Here is an 18,055-nt window from a genome sequence, read left to right on the forward strand (position 1 = left end):
AATCTGTGCTTTACATGTTTATGACTTATTATTTGAAGTTCAGGTTATACAATTTTAAGGGTCATATACACTCGCCACTTTATTAGGTACAGTTGCTTGTTAACACAAATAGCTCATCAGCCAATCACACGGCCGCAACTCAATGCATTCAGGCATGTAGAGGTGGTCAAGACAACTTGCTGAAGTGCAGACCGAGCATCAGAACGGGGAAGAAAGGGGATTTAAGGGACTTTGAACGTGGCGTGGTTGTTGGTGCCAGACGGGCTGGTCTGAGTATTTCAGAAACTGCTGATCTGCTGGGATTTTCACCACAACCATCTCTAGGGTTCACAGAGAACGGTCCGAAAAAGAGGAAATATCCAGTGAGCGGTCAGTTGTGTGGACGAAAATGCCTTGTTGATGTGAGAGGTCAGAGGAGAATGGGCAGACTGGTTCCAGATGATAGAAAGGCAGTAGGAACTCAAATAACCAACCAAAATCTCTGAGGAACGTTTCCAACACCTTGTTGAAAGTGTGACACGAAGAATTAAAGCAGTTCTGAAGGCAAAAGGGGGTCTAGCATTTTACTAGCAAGGTGTACCTAATAAAGTGTCCGGTGATTGTAGTGCAGCTCACCACTCATCAGCATTTTCTCCATAAGCACATGAGCGCCCTAACTCCGCCCACACGGATCGATGACATCGGCGAGCGTCTAACTCGGCCTGGCTCCGGCGTTTAAAAACTCCGCTTGTTGTTGTTGTTGTTCTGTGGAAAGACCGCAGTCTGGGAGTTTAACGCCGCTCCGGCGGGTAGTTTACGCTTCAGTCCTTCGCCATGGCCGTGTTCTGTTACCGGACGAGTTAGCCAGCAGTTATTTATTCATATAAGTCGCCGTTCGGTCCACTGGAAGATGGTTTGTTTGCGCCGGTTTCTTCTCGGTTCGTTCCAGCTGTGTCTGCTGCTCCCCTTCGCCGCCTGTGCGTCCTTAAAATGCCCCGGTTCGAAGCCCTGCTCGGACCGACCACCTGTAGTGCTGAGTAAGTGGACTTCTTCTCATGCCCTGCCTGTTAAAATCACACATTAAAAGCCATTTTTTCCAGCTGAAACCCGCTGAGCTTGGCGGCGCAGCCAGATTTCTGTTCAACTTCACCGACGCTAATGTCAGCCCTTAGTCCAATTTCCCGGTCCACCTTAAATGGTGCGGCAGTCACACGCTGGCCCCTTCAAACTGTTTACCGCTGAAGCGCGATTTAAGGTGGAAAGTGAAACTCGAATTTAAAAAGTGGGGCATGGGAAAGCGAACGCCTTCCTAGTCATATTTTCCGTTCCACCTTAAATGGTGCGACAGTTACGTTCTGGCGAATGTAACTAGCTGCACAGTTCCACCGCTGCTGCGCCGTTTAAGGTGGAACGGGAGAATTAGAATAGAAAGCGGACGAATAAGCCCCATTTTTTAATGGTATTTGTTTGTATGTTTATGATGAACGAGGGGCGCTTCAGAAAACAGGATTCCGCAACAAGGTGGACAGTTTAAGGCGAAAGTAAAAGGCACCCAGGCTGGTTTTGTGCCTCACGCAGACTAAACGTTGCGTTTCTGACGTTTGAGAAGGACCAGCCAACTACTCTCAGCTGTGCGACGTCCCCCTGACACGAAGCTGTTGGTTAGCTGCTGCACCATTTAAGGTGGAACGGGGAAATTCAAGCGATAAGCTGGCGAATAAACAGCTGGCTTGAGCTTCGTCCGTCTGACTGAGATAAACGGACTGCCTTAGTTGACAGCCTGCGTTTCAGAAAAGCGGAGTCCGCCTCATCCTGCTGTGTTTTAGCTGAGTGACCACACTAAACCCACAGGCTGCGAGCCTAGCGTGGCTAAGGCGAGCCTGGGTTCCCTGGTTAACATTAGTGTGGCATTCGGGGGGGAAGAAGGGAACTAGAACCCGTGGCTGGTCTAAATTGGGCACATTTCCAGCACGACATGCGGGGGAAGAAGTGAAGAAGCCTCGCTGAAGTTGATGTTTACCTCTTGTTGCTTTTGCGCCCCTCAAGACGCTCATATGACATGCGGTCATATGACCGAGGAGGGGAGAGCGTGACTCGTTCAGGGCTGTTTTGAAACGAACTCAGACTTTCTGGAACAAGTCCGAGGAGTTTCAGAGTAACTTGACACCACATCGATCACATAAAGCGTAAAAATGCAGCCGGATCTGAAATCTTGAAAGTGAAACCACGAAAAGTCAGCGACTTAAAGGGGAACTCCACCAGTTTTTTCGGAATTTCTGTCTGGTTCAGTCTTTGAGATGTAGACAGTTGCTCAGATCAGTTTGAGGTGAGGAGTTAGTGGTTGGTTAGTGTAGTGGGTAACACCTCTGCCTTCTACGCTGTAGACTGGGGTTCAGTCTCCCGCCTGGGTCACACCTCCCCCCTACACTACACCAATAAGAGGCCTTGGGCAAGACTCCTAACACCACCTTGGCCTACCTGTGTAAAATGATCAAACTAAGTCGCTCTGGATAAGAGCGTCAGCCAAATGCTGTAAGTGATTCCTTTGACGAGAAACTTCTGGCTCAGAATTTCCGAGGAACCAGGGGTCGCAACTATAGCCATTGTGTCTAAACCACGCGTCTTCTGAGTTCCTGTATGTAATGTTGATGATGGTAAGAGTGGAAAATCAGAAAAAGCAGATTTACTTGGCGACTGTTTTGCCTTAGAACGCCCTTCCTATATCCCTCCCCCTTGAACGGATGAAATAAATAGATTAAGACATGTTATAGAGCAAAACTCGGTCATCAGGCAGTGAATTCATAACGACTTTGTCATAACTTTCTGTGAGGAGCTTTTAGGGGTGGAATTCCAATCACCAGCACTGTGAGCAGTTCTGGCTGCTTCTCTAGAACAGATCATTTCAGAAAATTTTAGAAAATTGGTGGAATTCCCCTTTAAGACTACAGAGTGACATTGTGTGGTTTAACACACCTATCGTTGTCTTTGTGACTAAAAAAGGCAGTGAATGTTTGTGAAGGTTTGACTGGCCTCTGTACTGACGAAATTTGCTGTGGTCAGACTCTTGCGAAGTCAGCTTATCACGCAAGAGTGTGTCGGTTTAGGGCAGCTCTACCAAACCTAAAGCCTTGTCACTGTTTGTTTGGCTGAGTCTCAAATGACCCAGTGATTCCTGTGTAGGTCGTGAAACAACCAAGTAGTGAATTATACGTCTAATAGAAGGTGAATTGGGCTGTTGCGCAGTTCGGGTGTAGAAGTCAGGGAGGCCCCAATGTGCAAACTGTGGGTCAATGTGTGGTCATTTTTTCTGTACGTATCTGCTGAAGCCAATATGTGAAGATTTAGAAGTACAGATTTGGACTAGATTCATCTGGTAGCCTGATTTACAGAGAAATCAAATATTCCGTTGTGGCAAATGCAGCAAACATTCAGCTTTTCCAGTGTACAAGAAATCAAATATCAGCTTGAAATAATTTCAAAAACATCTGTTAAATTATTTATTTATTTAGCAAATTTAAGTGACCCTTAGTAGTCCCACAATGGAGAAATTTCACCTATCCGTGAAGTGAAACGCCACATACACACTAGTGAGCACACACTAGGGGACAGTGAGCACTTGGTGGGACAGCGGGAGCAGTTGGGAGTTGGGTGTCTTGCTCGAGGACCCCTCAGTCATGTACTGTCTGAGGTACATGCGCTGGGGATTGAACCGGCGACCTTCCGGTCACAGGGCCAGTTCCCTGACCTCCTGCCCACCATATCAGCCAAAGTGATCGTCATCATGCATCCCTCACACACACTCACACTAGGGGGCAGTGTGTGAGCAGCGGTGGGCAGCCCTATTCACATCGCCCAGGGAGCTGTTGGGGGTTAGGTGTCTTGCTCAAGGACAGCCATGTACTGTCGGTGCTGGGGATCGAGCCGGCAGACGATTATTTTCATTGTCAATTAGTCTGTTGATTATTTTATCGATTAATCGATATTAAAGGATATTCAATTTGGTGTCACAGAGGAGTAAAGAAACCAGAAAATATTCGAATTTAAAAAGCAGAAATCAGGGAAATTTTACCTTTTTAATAAAATTTTTTTAAAAACTACTCATCAGTTAGTTTAATAGTTGACAACTGATCGATTAATCTATTAATTGATGCGACTGTACTGTCAGAACAAAACCTCAAACTAATTTTGGGCCATTTCTCTTGGTCTGTTCGTCTTGAAATTACAACACAGGAAAAAGGGTAACTGGAGTTTTCGAATTATACAGAGAAAAGAAAGAAAACGCTAAAGATTGAGAAATGAGGCTTTTGTGTGACTGTAACTATAAAATTACTGTGAGATTTTTATTGGGATCCTAGTATTTTAACGGAGAACTGCTACAGAAGTTTGTACGGTGGAGACGTTTGGTAGATCCAAGCTTGATGCATGTGAGCTGTTCAGGTTGTAGGCTGTTCTATCCTAATTTAAGTTAGAAATTATTTAAAGCCTAAAATTTGAAACTTCCCTTTTTAAATTTGATTTTTCCAGATAAATTTGACTTTTCAATCAGAATCTCAAACAGAAAAGCCACAAAGTGTTAACATATGCACCGGCCACTTTATTAGGTACACCGCTAGTAAAAGGTTGGACCCCCTTTTGCCTTCAGAGCTGCCTTAATTCTTCATGGCAGACTTTCAACAAGGTGTTGGAAACGTTCCTCAGAGATTCTGGTTGGTGATTTGAGTTCCTGCTGCCTTTCTATCATCTGGAACCAGTCTGTCCATTCTCCTCTGACCTCTCACATCAACAAGGCATTTTCGTCCACACAACTGACCGCTCACTGGATGTTTCCTCTTTTTCGGACCGTTCTCTGTAAACCCTAGAGATGGTTGTGTGTGAAAATCCCAGCAGATCAGCAGCTTCTGAAATACTCAGACCAGCCCGTCTGGCACCAACAACCACGCCACGTTCAAAGCCCCTTAAATCCCCTTTCTTCCCCGTTCTGATGCTCGGTCTGCACTTCAGCAAGTTGTCTTGACCACCTCTACATGCCTAAATGCAGTGAGTTGCAGCCGTGTGATTGGCTGATTAGCTATTTGTGTTAACAAGCAATCGAACAGGCCGGTGAGTGTATTTGTACCCGTTCAGTGCACATTTACTATAAGAGCTCAGTGGAGACAAACTTGCCGTTTGTCCAGAAACAGTAGAATGATTTCAGGGGTCATTACAGCCTTTTTGCTGTACTAGACCTTCGCTTTCAGGTAACTGCTGGTGATGTGGGGACTAGGGGTGTGAGATCGTGCTCTTGGAAGGTGCAATTGCGTTTAATAAAAATGTGAAATGGCCTGAAAGCTCAATTGAGTGGCTAGAATAAGGCAGTGAAAAGTATCTGGAAAGCTGTATCTGGTGTGAGGCTGCTGTTTGCACATGTGCTGATAAGCAGGGTGAGTGAAAAGGAGCTAATCCTCCAGCTTCCTTCGGAGTTTGTGGCCTCAGCGCTCAAAGAAAAGCCATGATTCGTGTTCACAAACAGACCAGGGCCTTTAAAGTAAACGTTAGTTCTGACCACAGCAAGAGACGTGAGGCTGATCTCGTCATTTGAGTGTTTGATCAGCTGATAAGATCAGACCGAGTTGACTTATCAGACATAAACTGGTCTTGTGTGAAGAATGTAATGTAGTCAGTGTGAGGAGTGTTAAAGCTGCAGCACTGCTCTGCATGGGTCTCTCTCTGTCTCTCTCTCACACTGACTGACTGACTGTCTCTGTCTGTCTTTCTTTCTCTGCCTGTCGGTCGGTCGGTCGGTCGGTCGGTCGGTCGGTCGGTCGGTCGGTCGGTCGGTCGGTCGGTCGGTCGGTCGGTCGGTCGGTCGGTCGGTCGGTCGGTCGGTCGGTCGGTCGGTCGGTCGGTCGGTCGGTCGGTCGGTCGGTCGGTCGGTCGGTCGGTCGGTCGGTCGGTCGGTCGGTCGGTCGGTCGGTCGGTCCTCTCTCTCTCTCTCTCTCTCTCTCTCTCTCTCTCTCTCTCTCTCTCTCTCTCTCTCTCTCTCTCTCTCTCTCTCTCTCTCTCTCTCTCTCTCTCTCTCTCTCTCTCTCTCTCTCTCTCTCTCTCTCTCTCTCTGGCAATTTCCTTTTAGAAACTAAGCAACCTGAATACTGCAACCGTGTGGTTTCTAGTCCAGATCACTGGTGGTAGCACTTCGTTGTTTTTTTTTTTTTTTTTTAAAACCAGAATTTCCGCTATTGTACCATCATCAACATTAACATATCACTGTTTTCTGAGGAAAACCTCGTATGTCCATTTTTCAGTTTTTGGCATAATTTTTTACCCTTTACAATGTCATGATGAATGGACTAAAAGAAACGTCCCAGAATTACTTGGAGAAACGTCTGGTTCCACTGACTTACATTCTAAATTATGTTTTTTTCCCTTCTCCTGTAAAATGACCGTTTTGGAGATTTGAGGTTTCGTTCTGAGAGCAGCGATATAAACACTTAGACACTGTTTCTCTGATACTCTGTTACCCTGTTCTTCAGTGGTCAGGACCCCCATGGACCCTCACAGAGCAGGTACTATTTGGGTGGTGGATCATTCTCAGCACTGCAGTAACACTGACGTGGTGGTGGTTGTGTGTTAGTGTGTGTTACGCTGGTCTGAGTGGATCAGACACAGCAGTGCTGCTGGAGTCTTTAAACACCTCAGTGTCACTGCTGGACTGAGAACAGTCCACCAACCAAAAATATCCAGCCAACAGCGTCCTGTGTCCACTGATGAAGGACTAGAGGATGACCAACACAAACTGTGGAGCAGCAGATGAGCTGTCGTCTCTGACTTTACATCTACAAGGTGGACAGACAGAGTAGGAGTGTCTAATAGAGTGGACAGTGAGTGGACACAGTGTTTAAAAACTCCAGCAGCACTGCTGTGTCTGATCCACTCGTACCAGCACAACACACACTAACACACCCACCACCACCTCCACGTCACTGTTACTGCAGTGCTGAGAATGATCCACCACTCATACCACCTGCTTTGTGGGGGTCCTGACCATGGAAGAACAGAGTAACAACGTATGCAGAGAAACAGATGGACTACAGTCTGCACAAAGTGACCTATACGGTCAGTGCAGCTGGTAAAATGGACAGTGAGTGTAGAAACAAAGAGCTATTCCTTGTAAAAGTGCACAGTGAGTGTATATTTGAATATATGTAAATGTAATTGCACACGTACGCCGTTCAAAAGTTTGGAATCACTCATGTTTATTGATGTTATCTTATGTGATAATGACATACACTGAAGATTAAAATGCTATAAACTGTACAGCAGAAGGTATTTTAGGATATTTAAAGTTTTATGAGGATGTCAGGAAGGTATTAAACAATAAACAACAGACTTTAATTACAGTAATTCCTTGATAAGTTATATGCCTGAAATTTGATCGCCACTTTTTAGATGTAAGGCGTGTTCATCATTCTGGACACATCTGACTTTCCTTCTTTCCTACCAGTTTTGCATCTTAATAGGATCATTTTAAACATCTGTCTGCAACAGAATTGCTTTGTATGAATCAAAAGTGATTCCAAACTTGAACGGTAGTGTAAATATAATTATAGTGCATCTAATTTATGTTTATAGCTTGTATAATCTGAGCTACCTGCCAAGAGAACGCAACTCTAACCTGCTCCCAACTCAGTTAGTACAGCCAACCAAGTTCAGTACACGTGTGTGAAAGACTGTCGCTGGACATTTCCTTCGGTCATTGTTGCTCTGCAGTTCCAGGGGATCTTGGGAACCAGCTGGAGGCGAAGCTGGACAAGCCTAGTGTTGTCCACTACATCTGCTACAAGAAGACAGATGAGTACTTCACGCTGTGGCTTAATCTGGAGCTGCTGGTGCCCGTGGCCATCGACTGCTGGATTGATAACATGAGGTGAGAAACGAAATGCTCCGCGTTCAACAGTAGGTCAGACTAGGGATGGGTCAGTTACCGGTTTTATGATATACTGCAGTAAAACCTCAGTGATGATCAAACTATTTCTCATTTGAATAACCCATATACATATTTATTAAGTAACCCTTGGTGGAGGGATATGTGCAGGACGCTGTGAGACAAAGTAGTTCCAGAAGGAAACGCTAGGGGTTACCTCTATTTTACCGTCAGCACCATTGGATATAAAAGCTCATGTGTAGGTTCACTGATGGTTTTGGATAGTAAATAAAATGTCTATGTTTATGTTGTAGACATTGACCCCTGGTTCCCATCACCACCACTGTATAGCTAACTAACTGAAAATGTATGTAACAAGATTTTGTTTCATGGAATTTTAGATCATTCCTATTGGCTCAATCATTGTCAGTTCAGACCATAGGTTCAGCATGGTGGTGGTAGTATGAGGGAAGACTGATTGAGGGAGTGGGGGGGACTCTGAGAATTTAAGCTGGAGTTCTGGGCAGCTTCTGCCTGTAGCTGGAAGGCCAGACCCCCTCATAGCTGTAGTAGGACTGATGTAGGACTGAGGAACAGGGAGGAGATGGGAGGGTGGTGGTGGGAACTGTGAGCATTTAGTCACGGGAAAGGAAGGTGAAGATGTGAATTTATAGGCTGCTAGATTGGAAGGAGGAGGGGTTTCACTCATGTTCCTCCCCCCAAACTTCAGGTGTAACATGTCTACGTTAAAGAGCAGCAGCAGCTTTTCGAAGGAACTAATTAAAAAAAAAAGTACTTTTTAAATTAAATAAAGTCACATTTTAAGTAAATACGTGAATTAATGAATCAAAATAATTGAGTTGCATTGCGCACTTTGTTTAGAGCTGGTTTTGACCAGTTGGTCATACCGACCCAGTGCAGTACACGGTTCAACGTCAGCGCAGCAGTGTAAAACTTTGGGAGAGTCTGTTCAACATAAATGATGAACTAACCTAACTTTGTGTAAATAGAGCTCAATATAGAAATATGTCCACATATGCAGTCGAGACTGACGCGGCTTTTTTCTGAATTTCTACAAACACCATTTCATTTTATAGTAAATGAGTTTGGGCTGGTTTATGTTTATGAACAGACGCCTACAGATCAACATAGTAAAGGAGCTCATCTGTGATCCTGAGTTTAAAGCCAGTTTTTATTCAACTTAAACTTGGAACTAAGTTGTAAATAAATCTGAAACTGAAACTTTGTTTGTGTGTAAAAAGTGATTTCAGAGCCACTCGGTTCTCCCTGATGGAAACTGTTTACCTTCAGTGTTTTGTGCTTCTGATCATTTTAATAGACGTCAGCGTCCCTAATTAATGACGTTCTATTAAAAGACTGGTTTACCAAGAGAGACGCTGGAGGACTTTCACCTGAAATGAGTTCATGAAGCCAGTCTGGTTATAAAAATGATAACAGGACATCAGAGCCAGAATTACTCTTTTAGTACTTTTACTTTATACTTAAGTACATTTGAAGGGAAATACTTTAGTACTTTTACTCAAGTGGAGGTCTAAAGGGAGGAACTTCGACTTTTACTGGAATAATATTTTACCTTGGGTGTGTCTACTTTAACTCAAGCACATGAATTGTGTACTTCATCCACCACTGTAGGGTTCACCACAACCCCTGTGGTTTTAGATCTTCTAAGCAAATTGAGAAAAAAAAAGAGAAGAAAACAAAGGTGAGATTTAGCAAGCGGTGGGTTCCTACTTCTGTCTTTGTTTCATGTCCTGTTGTTGCACAAAAAGTAGAGCCCTCAAGCCTGTTTATAATTTCAGTCCAGTGCCACATTCAGCTTTGCACGACAGGCTTCAGAGCATGAAAGTGTTTAGAGATGGAATGATGTATATGACACGTGTGAAGATGTGTGGAACTATGAAGTATGAAACTCTGCTGTACTGATGGTGAAAGACTACACAGTGGTGTTTGTGTGTTTTTGTAAACGTACAAATGAAGACTGCTTTTAGCTGAACATCCGAGCTCTAATAACAGATTAGTGGCGTGACGTGCATCATTTTAAAGGAAAGGTTTGTCAAAAATGTAGCTACACTGTATTTCCAAATGTATTCACTCACTCAGGAGCTCAGTGAATTCCAGCGTGGTACCCAACTGTCAGTGGGATTATAACAAAGTGGAAGCGATTGGGAACGACAGCAACTCAGCCACGAAGTGGTCGGCCACATAAAATGATAGAGCGGGGTCGGCGGATGCTGAGGGGCATAGTGCGCAGAGGTCACCAACTTTCTGCAGAGTCAATCGCTACAGACCTCCAAACTTCATGTGGCGTTCAGATCAGCTCAAGAACAGCGTAGAGAGCTTCATGGAATGGGTTTCCATGGCCGAGCAGCTGCATCCAAGCCTTACATCACCAAGCGCAATGCAATGGAATGCAGTGGTGTAAAGCGCCACCACTGGACTCTAGAGCAGTGGAGACGTGTTCTCTGGAGTGACCAATCACGCTTCTCCGTCTGGAAATCCGATGGACGAGTCTGGGTTTGGTGGTTGCCAGGAGACGGTACTTGTCTGACTGCATTGTGCCGAGTGTAAAGTTTGGTGGAGGGGGGATTATGGGGTGGGGTTGTTTTTCAGGAGTTGGGCTCAGCCCCTTAGTTCCAGTGAAAGGAGCTCTTAAAGCTTCAGCACCAAGAGATTCTGGACAATTTCATGCTCCCAACTCTGTGGGAACAGTTTGGGGACGACCCCTTCCTGTTCCAACATGACTGCGCACCAGTGCACAAAGCAGGTCCATAAAGACATGGATGAGCCAGTTTGGTGTGGAAGAACTTGACTGGCCTGCACAGAGTCCTGACCTCAACCCCATAGAACACCTTTGGGATGAATTAGAGCAGAGACTGTGAGCCAGGACTTCTCGTCCAACATCAGTGTCTGACCTCACAAATGTGCTTCTGGAAGAACGGTCAAAAATTCCCATAAACACTCCTAACCCTTGTGGGAAACCTTCCCAGAAGAGATGAAGCTGTTATAGCTGCAAAGGGTGGGCCGACATCATAGTAAACACTGGATTAAGAATGGGACATCACTCAAGTTCATATGCGTGTGAAGGCAGACGAGCGAATACTTTTGGCAATGTAGTGTACCTCAAATGTAGTCGGTCAGTGAAGATCTGTTTGCCTGAAATTTGCTTCTTCCCATTGAGCTCCGAGGTCAATGTAAAGAATGTCTGTTCAAAAAAGAATTTGGGTGACTTTACATTACTTCAGGCACTTTTTAGCTACTTTAGCCTTTGTAGAGCTCCTTTAAGATGAGGATGTCAGTCTGAAAAGGATACTCTGAGATTTAGGGACCTAGTTTTTAACTCTCAAAGCTTCAGGCTAGTAATTCAGTTATTAATCTTAAAACCTGTTTGGTAGCTACTGTGAATTATTCAGGACCTCCTACACTCGCATTTTCTAAGCCGCTTATCCTTCTGGGTTGCGGGGGGACCTGGACTCTGTCCCAGTGGTCATTGGGCAGATTGGACACATTGGATAGGTCACCAGTCCATCACAGAGCAGACAAACAGACAGACATGTACATTCACACACACTCACAGTATAGCGTGTCCAGTTGACCTGACTACTTGTTTTTGGACTTTGGGAGGAAACTGGAGTGCACTCCACACAGAAGGGACCCTGGTTGCCAGGAAGGGAAACGAACCCAGGCCCTTCTTGCTGTGAGGCGACAGCGCTACCCACTGCCACCAATGTCTATTGTGATATTGTGAATTATTCAGTAACTACTTTCAATTATTTACTCACTACAATGTTATTCAGTGTTTATTATGAATTATCCAGCAAATACTGTCAATTATTCAGTGTCTACTCTGGATTATACATTAACTACAACAAATAGTTCTATATCTACAGTGAGTTATTGAACGACTACTGTTAATCATTCACCAGCTGCATAGCAATCAGTATATTATAAACACCTAATAACTGCCTTCTGGATACAGCCCTAAAACACAAGCCCTTTGTTTTGTGCTTTGTATTGTGCACCAGGCTGATCTACAACAGCACCACCCATATGACGGAAGCTCCTCCAGGTGTGGATGTCCGAGTGCCCGGCTTTGGCCAGACTTTCGGCCTAGAATATCTTGACCCAAGCAAACGTAGTGTGGGTGAGTTCCAGATGTTTGTTCAGCGCAGTCATTGCTAAAAGCAGCTTTTGAAGAGCGAAGGGTCCTGGTGTTCTATTTATTTATTTATTTGTTTGTTTGTTTGTAGGTATTTATTTCTTCACCATAGTGCAGGCAATGGTGGACTGGGGTTATATGAGAGATGAAGATGTCCGAGGAGCGCCGTATGACTGGAGAAAAGCTCCAAGTGAGTATATTGCCTCGCATACGATCGTAGTGCCCCAAGTATATTTAGGAAATCTTCGTGGACAGAGAGTCCAATGAGCTGCTTCCACAAACACTGACCGGCAAAAACATGTGTGGATTAATAGGATGTTTTCTTATGCTTGTTTTTTGTGTGGTCTTTAGGTGACTATGCCATTTGTTACTATGTAAATGAGTTCTGTTCTTATTGGCCGCGTTGTTGTGCTTCATTGAAAAAGCAGCCCGGATTAAAGCATTCCTTATAAATTCAGTGTGAATGGGTGGGGCTGAATTGTTGTAGGCTGAGCAGGTGGATATATGTAAATGAGATGCTTGTCGTGACCTCAATGAATTCAGACTGGATTTAGTTGCCATATAAGGACTAAATGTCTGCACGGGACTATTTTTTTCAGTCTTGCTCCCACAGAAATTCGGAATCATTTGTCCCGCTCCCGCCCACAACCGAAACGTTTTGTCCCGCTCCCGCCTGCCCAGGCAAACTGCCTTCTGTCAAGGCAAACTAACATCCAGTATCTGACGGTCTATTCACAAATACGTTATCCTCTGCTGAAATAACGCGGCGGTCATGATCATCAGCCTCACTGTGAGTAACTTCACCAAATGGCATTTATTCCTGGTAAACACGAAGCAGGAATTAAACCACAGAGCAGTTATTTTTGGTGTTTTGATGGGCAGCTGTGGCTGTCAAACTGAAGACTCTGCTGTCTCTAAGCTACAAAAACCTTTGTTCACATGATCAGCTGCTTTGCAACTCCCTAGAATGACTTCATTCATTTTAACTGTTTTACTGTTATCATTTTATATTGTTTATGTAAGTGATTTACTGATCATTCTACTTTATTAATTTGCTAGATTTCTAGTCATGTGTGCTTTGTCCCGCCCCCACCTACAGTGGGCTGGTTTCCCACCCGCCCCAGCGCAGAACACTGAATCAGACACAAGATATTGTGCCGGGAATCTAATGTAGAGTGCAGACCTAATATAGACTGTATGGACCGGGGAGTGAACAGTGCTTTATGGAACTTCAACTGTTTACATACTGCCTTCAAAATCTTTCTTTTTCAGTAAAGCAAGAGGGGTTTGATTTTCCATAACAGTTTCGTTATTGTTTTTCTGATAATAACATGGTTAATTCATTCTTACAGATGAGAATAAGGACTACTTCTTGAAGTTGCAGCTGATGATTGAGGAAATGGCGGAGAAGTATGGGGGTCCGGTGGTCCTCATAGCTCACAGCATGGGCAACATGTACACACTCTACTTCCTCAACCACCAGCCACAGGCCTGGAAGGACAAATACATCAAAGCATTCGTGTCTCTGGGTCCACCGTGGGCAGGTGTGGCCAAGACTCTGAGGGTTATTGCGAGCGGTAAGAGCCGGCTGTCTTATTTAATTCAGTTAATATCAATGTAATTCCTTCCTTTTTAAAACCCACTTCTGTTCCCTTCCAGGTGATAATAACCGTATTCCAGTCATAAGCCCGCTGAAGATCCGTTCTCAGCAGCGCACAGCCGTCTCCACCGCCTGGCTGTTCCCATACGCCCACACGTGGCCCAGTGACATGGTTCTGGTGTCCACCCCCACCGCCAACTACACCAGCAAAGACTACCAGCGCTTCTTCAAGGACGTCGGCTTTGAGGAAGGCTGGGCGATGCGCGAGGACACGGAGCCACTGGTGAGCGCGCTGGAGGCCCCGGGGGTGCCAGTGCACTGCCTATATGGGACCGGGATACCCACAGCGCAGGGCTACATCTACACCACGTTTCCAGACGCGGAGCCCAGCACTGTGCTGAACGGTGAGGGCGACGGAACAGTCAACATGCTGAGCGCCATCCAGTGTAAACGCTGGAAGGAGCAGCAGAAACAGCCGGTCCACCTGCTGGAGCTGCCGGGAAACGAACACGTGGCCATGCTCCTCAACGTCACCACCGTCGCCTACATAAAGTCTGTGCTCTTCTCACCCTGACACACACGTTATTGTGTTAGCAACAGAAACTGCCCAGCTCTGACTTCCCCTTTAATTTGGAGAAACGATCAAGGATTATTTTCACTTTCCTGGCAGTGAAAGGCCTCCGTTCTGTTTTTACGTGTGAGGTTAACCACTTCTGACTCTCTGGGTTTAAGACGCTCGAGTGGGGAAAATGTCTAGTTTTTTATGGTCTCTGGTTGTGGATTGGGAATCTTGCCCGTCTCTGGTAGTGTAGGGAAATTGGCAGATTAGTCGCTTTCATCTGGAAGATGGATTATGATGATGACGATCTATATAGAGTCCCGTTTATATTTGGGTTTTTAAAAATCCTAAATTAAGTTATAAGTGTATTGATACTATGACTTTTAGACCAAATGTCAGTTTGTGCCATTTAAAATGTTTCGTTGACCCACTGATAACAAGGTGCCTGTGAGTGAAATGAAGAACCGAGGTGAATCATGGTGGTCTATATTTCATTATTAATTTCACCCAAAATCTGTTTTGAGCCTCTTCTGACCACTGTTAAAAGTGAGGTGTTACATTTTGAATGTTAGACGTTCCTGCACTTTCGTTTCCTCTGAATCTGATGATGGCCTGGCCAGATGCAGCACAGCTTTTACAGATGCAGACTTGAAGGCTGGAGTGGAACTTGTTGCAATTAATGTGCAATAAATGCGTGACCTGTTTGAGACGAACTGGATTTTTCTATGAGACGTGTTTGTGCTCTTGCAGCTCAGCCAAGGGAACTTAGCACTTCAGCTTCCAGAACGACCAATAAATGTTTAAAAGTATGACGTTTTTGGGAACACCAGCACATCCAGTAGTGATCATTGTTTGGTCATTGAATTAAAGGGGAATTCCAGTGATTTTTTTTTTTTTTTTTTTTTTTTTTTTTTTTTAACAATATTTCTGCATAAAAATAAGTGGTTAGGATGTAAACAGTCATTCAGAGCAGTTTGGTTTGAAATGCTCTGTTCTAGAGAATCTTACTGAGTGAGAACTGTTCACAGTGGTGGTGATGGGAACCAGACGTCCCCCTCGAAAAGCTCCCTCACAGAAAATGGTAAGACTTGGATATGAAAACTCTGCCTGATGTCTGGGACATTGTTTGTTTGTCTTATGATAGTTTGAGCTTGACTAGATTTGGGCCTAAAATCAAACCTCCATTCGAAATGAAATTCCACATTTTTACCATCACTAACATCTAAATACTCAGAAGATAAGTGTAAGTTTACTGGTGGTTTTGGATAGTAAATAAAACGGCTATATTTATGTTGTAGACATGGTGACTCCTGGTTCAGATCACCGCCACTGTAAAGAAATCTGGGTTGGCAAGTTTCTCTACGATCAACCTTTTCACAGCAAACCACTCAATCACTTCGTTTAAGTCTCACTAAAAGTGAACTAAGCAGAGTTTTTGAAAAAGTAGTGGAATTCCCCTTTAAAGACTAAATTCAGTGTCTTATTTTTCCACCCAGATGTGTGAAGTTTGCATCTGTGCTGATCTACACTCTTAAAAAGACTTCCTAAATGGTTCTAGGAAAAACAGTAGTTGCTATAGAGCCTTTACATGTTATGCGACATGGAATATTAAGCAACCATCCAGCGAAGGATCCTTGGTTCTTCTAGGATTTCGCTCCAAAAACCTGTTTTGCCATCTCACTTTTAAGAGTTCATGATCAGGGCCTCCTACCTGGAAAACGAAGCAAATGAGAAGCTTTCGAGGTGAAGAACATCCGATATTTAAAGATGTTCGTATAGATGCTTATGGCTATATCTGCACATCGTCTGGTGTTCTGAAAGAACGTTCAGTTCTCTTGGCTTTGGCTATGAAGGGTACAGGGAGTTCAACTTCATTCTCATAGAAAGACCTGTTCTTTTTAAACCTGGTCTTCATGCATTTTTTTTTTTTTTTTTTTTTTTTTTTTCTTCATGTCACAATTTAACTGCCGAAATATTGTCTTAGACTTGAGAGGCTTTCGGTGAGGACTTCCTGTAGACTCGGCTTAATCTGTGTCCAGATGGAACACATGGTTCCGCTGCTGTAGGCCAAACAGGACTCGTTTTAAAGGTACTGGAGTAATATTTTGACGTTTTTGAAGTGGCATGTTATTGTTTAATGACTGGTTTAGCTGGATGGTTTAAAAGAATGCAAGGAATAAGATACCTTGACTTTAATTTTGGTTAGTTTCTCGTTTAACTGGAGAAAAATGCCAGCTCTACCTTGCCCCACTACTGTTCAGTACTACTTCTGTTTTGTGTATTTATTCAGATGCAGAGCACCTTGTGTGTTTGGCTTGCAACTCCCTCAAAAGGCGCTTGGCATCAGTGACCCTGCGTCTCCTTAGTAAGAGAGAATCTTATTCTGTGTACCTTTTCACACTGTTGAGCGGCAGGTACTGAAGAGGTTGTGCTGTACACTGGTTGAATGAATTTAGGGCCCCTATCCTTCATTTTTCTTGCATTTTTTTTATATATATATATATATATATATATATATATATATATATATATATATATATATATATATATATATATATATATATATATATATATATATATATATATATATATATATATATATATGATTTTTTTTCTGATTTTTTATTTTTATTTTATTTTTTATGTGCCATAATTCAATTTTACATGTCTATCATCATGTCCATTACATCACCTTTTATCTTTATATTCAGAACAGGCTGTTACTGTGCCATTAAGACCGATGTGTAAATTCCTCTGTTCCGATTGGCTGCCCTATATGATGCCTCGTTTAAAAGGCAGGCCTGAAACGCTCCTTATAACTTTTACATGAAAGACAGATGCACTATATGGACAAAAGTATTGAAACACACCTCATAATTATTGAGATCAGGTGTTTCAGCCCCACCTAGCCTCGCAGTCTCGATAGACAAACACTAGCAGTAGAAGTTCATACTGATGAGCTCAGTGACTTTAAACATGGCACTTCTTCCTCTGGCAAGTCAGTCTGTGAAGTTCCTGTCCTGCTAGGTCTGCCCCAAACAACTGTAAGTGCTATTATTGTGAAATGGAAGCGTCTAAGAACAACGTCCTTACTGCATTGTGCCAACTGTAAAGTTTGGTGGAGGAGGGATGATGCTATGGGGTTGTTTTTCAGGGGTTGGCCTAGAACCCTTAGTTCCACTGAAGGGAAACCTTAATGCTTCAGTAGACTGAGATATTTAATCAATTTTATGCTTCCAACTTTGTGGGAACAGTTTGGGGCGGAGGGGGGCTTTTCTGGTCCAGCATGACTGAGCCCCAGTGCACAAAGCAGCTCCATAAAGGCCTGGCTGAGAGAGTTTGGTGTGGAGGAGCTTGACCAGCCCTCACTGAGCCCTGACCTCAACCCCATCCAACACCTTTGGGATGAACTAGAACGGAGACTGTGAGCCAGGCCTTCTTGTCCAACATCAGTGTCTGACCTCACAAATGCTCTTCTGGATGAACGGGTAAGAACTCTCACAGACGCCATCCAAAATTTTCTTAACTTCCCAGAAGAGTGGAAGCTGTTGGAGCTGCAAAGGGGGACCAACTCCATATTAATGCCCATGGATTTAGAATGGGATTCATAAAAGCTCCTGTAGGTGTCCCAATACTTTTGTCCATATAGCGTACATTTGTGCAGTGTTTACGTACTCTTAACAAACTCTTTTATTTATTTTTATATGCAACAGAGCTTTTCCATGATATGGGCCCTTTTAAAAGAACCTCTCCGCTCTCATCTTTGTGCACACAACTATTCCGTTAATTCTCTCTGCTGTTAAGGCACATTTTATTCCACAATAAACAAAGTTCTCGCTC

General features: G+C 43.9%; 1 protein-coding gene across 1 annotated transcript; it reads left to right on the top strand.

Annotated features, from left to right (window-relative positions):
- The first annotated feature begins 714 nt into the window (after positions 1–714).
- Positions 715–14,933, top strand: pla2g15 (phospholipase A2, group XV). Its single transcript, XM_017698794.2, has 6 exons — positions 715–1,016; positions 7,726–7,882; positions 11,923–12,041; positions 12,148–12,246; positions 13,409–13,633; positions 13,716–14,933. The coding sequence occupies exons 1-6, from the start codon at positions 890–892 to the stop codon at positions 14,228–14,230; spliced, it is 1,242 nt and encodes a 413-aa protein (XP_017554283.1). The 5' UTR covers positions 715–889; the 3' UTR covers positions 14,231–14,933.
- The last annotated feature ends 3,122 nt before the right edge of the window (positions 14,934–18,055 follow it).

This window comes from Pygocentrus nattereri, chromosome 8 (assembly GCF_015220715.1).
Source record: "Pygocentrus nattereri isolate fPygNat1 chromosome 8, fPygNat1.pri, whole genome shotgun sequence".
NCBI lineage: Eukaryota > Metazoa > Chordata > Actinopteri > Characiformes > Serrasalmidae > Pygocentrus > Pygocentrus nattereri.